Source organism: Aplysia californica, unplaced genomic scaffold, assembly GCF_000002075.1.
Source record: "Aplysia californica isolate F4 #8 unplaced genomic scaffold, AplCal3.0 scaffold00453, whole genome shotgun sequence".
NCBI lineage: Eukaryota > Metazoa > Mollusca > Gastropoda > Aplysiida > Aplysiidae > Aplysia > Aplysia californica.
The window spans coordinates 636,937-639,436 of NW_004797723.1; the positions used below are offsets into that span (position 1 = coordinate 636,937).

Sequence of the window (2,500 nt, forward strand, 5' to 3'; positions counted from 1 at the left end):
GATAATGATGGTTTTATTATTATTATCATTATTATCATTATTATTATTATTATTATTATTATTATTATTATTATTATTATTATTATAAAAATCACTATTATTATTTACGATAATAGCAATCTCATTTTGTCAACCCAGAGTTACAGCTCTGTTACCAGGAAGAATATGAGTAAGAATGCTGTGTCATAACAACCCAAAAGATAAACTGGATCAGTTACGTTGGAAGAGTGAGCCTGACAGAAACCCCCTACGAGTGTCAAGAGACCTCTGCGCCGTCTCTGTGTGTTCAGGAAGAGAGGTGGCGTAGGTAGCTTAGTGGTCAGGCTTAACTGGACCCTAGGTGGCGAGTTTGCGGGTTTGAGGGTCCAAGCCTCAGCTCGGGTCGACGTTGTGTCCTTGGCAAAGGCACTTTTTACGAATCTCCTTATTCGGCTCGGCTCTTTCTGAGATGGAAGTTAAACGCGGCGGTCTTGTCTTTTAAATAACCCTGATAGTGTTGATCGGGGCGTTAGACCTATACCATTTCGCATTTTTCACATTTCCAGGACGAGATTGAGACGCCTGCAGCCCCAGTGACCATCTACACTCGCTACATCCCGTCTGTGGTCAAGTTCATCTCCACTTTTGCCAAGAAAATCCCTCAGTTCTTGGACGTCAGTGTGGCTGACCAGCGCGCGCTCATCAAGGGCTGCATATTAGAGGTGAGCTACTTCACTGTTTAGTGGGTGGTTGGCGGGTGCTCTGGTGTGGTTTGCTTCTTCTTTGCTATCTAACGTCTATCTTCCTTATGTCCCCTCCTTTTTTATGTTTGTTGCTATCTTGTAACACCTCTAATCTTCTGGCGCTCATATGACCTTATGCAGTTTCGAGCGCCGTAAAACCTCTACGAAACTAAACTTCACGGTTTAGTATTTCGACTTTTTCAGTCTAACACTTCGCCATACGCCATTTTGAAAAATGATGTATGACCGAGTCTTACGTTAAGCAGTCGATTTTCCGGTTGTCACCGTTGTTTATTTAAAAAAGAAATATTGTTGGCTGTTGGTCGTTGTATAGGTTTGCACGCCCCTTTCAAAAACTATACGTTTTTTAAAGACCGATAGGACCGAGCCAAATAGGTGGAGAGCCTTTAAATCTCACTAGAACAACCAACGGTCAGAACGCTCTTTTGAGGATTTGGTCCAGGGACGTCCGCTTCGTAGTCCAGCATGACACCACTTGACCTAATCGTGCGCCCCATTTGTTGCTTGTGTATTTTTTTCTTTAGTGACAATTTGTAATTTTGAGCCTTTTAAAACTCTTCACAATTGTCATTTTGTGATTGTCTTTGTCGTTGATACTATTGTTTTTGTTGATGTTGTTGTTAATATTGCATACCCTTTTGTATAAACGAAACGTTTAGCATTTCCAAAACACCGGGGGTTCCAGGCCGCCACTGGTAGGCCCTTCTTTCTCCTCTACTATTTCTGACTAGCTTTCCTTTTCCCTGCGCCAAGTGACTGTCATTGTGTCGATGTTCTTCTCGTTACTTAAACAAAACGTCAGATAAACCAAAAAAATTATATTTAATTTGGTCGAAACATTTGGTATTTTCATTACTTTGTAGTGAGCTCTTTATGGAAAGAATAATTAATTAATGGTGTTATTTCAGTACATAAACCTCTTTCTCTGAATAGTCCTGTTATCATTTTCCCTTGATGAACATTTTAAAGACAGAAATAGCGTTATTAAAAAATAATTACTAAAAAATAATAATAGTAAGAAGAAGAAGAGGAAGAAGACGGAGTAGGAAAAGGAGAAGGAGAACAAGAAGAAGAAAAAGGAGAAGAAGAAGAAAGGAAGGAAGAAAAGAAAGAGAAACATTTATTTCAGTCGGAAATTGTTTTCTTATTGATCCTGTTTTGCTTTTCTGCTTGTAGGTTTTGTGTTCCTCTTGACAACAATGTCGTTACGTTGTAGACTACTTGTTGCTACCCAAGTGACAGAAATAGCTGGTCTAGTTGTCGCAGCTGCCTCTTCATTTTTTCACTCCCTAGAACAAATTGGAGCGTCCCATTATCGATTTTAACTTTCTTAATAAACAGGTGACCTGACGTCTTGATAACTTCCTGTTGTTATTGTCGTTATAGTCGTCTTGGTCTTTTAAAACAAATTATTATAGTTTTTGTAAATTATTGCTGGTACTATTTGTGCTGTTGTCGCAAATGGGTGGAGGGCACCAGTGGGAGGTCCTACTTTTCTTTCCGCCTCTTGCTTGTTTTGATCTATTTTTCTATTCCTCGCACAAAATGGCCTTCACTATGTACATCTCTTTACTCAAACAAATGTTGTTGCTTTTGAAGTCGTTATTTGGTTTATTGGTAGAGGTGTATCCAAAGAACAGCAGCCAGGGAGCGTGCCAAGAATCTGAGCGGGAAGGGGGCAATAGTTGTTGTTTTCTTTGTAATCATTTCTTTGTTAACGGTCAAAACTGTTTGTTTGTTATTTTTTAAAGATTGAT

General features: G+C 39.3%; 1 protein-coding gene across 1 annotated transcript in view; it reads left to right on the forward strand.

Annotated features, from left to right (window-relative positions):
• The window catches only part of LOC101863045, a 62,244-nt gene that overhangs the window by 50,294 nt on the left and 9,450 nt on the right, over positions 1-2,500 (forward strand). Inside the window, exon 8 of the mRNA XM_005105125.3 lies at positions 546-701. Coding sequence (XP_005105182.1) covers positions 546-701 — 156 coding nt within the window. The remainder of the gene's footprint in view (positions 1-545; positions 702-2,500) is intronic.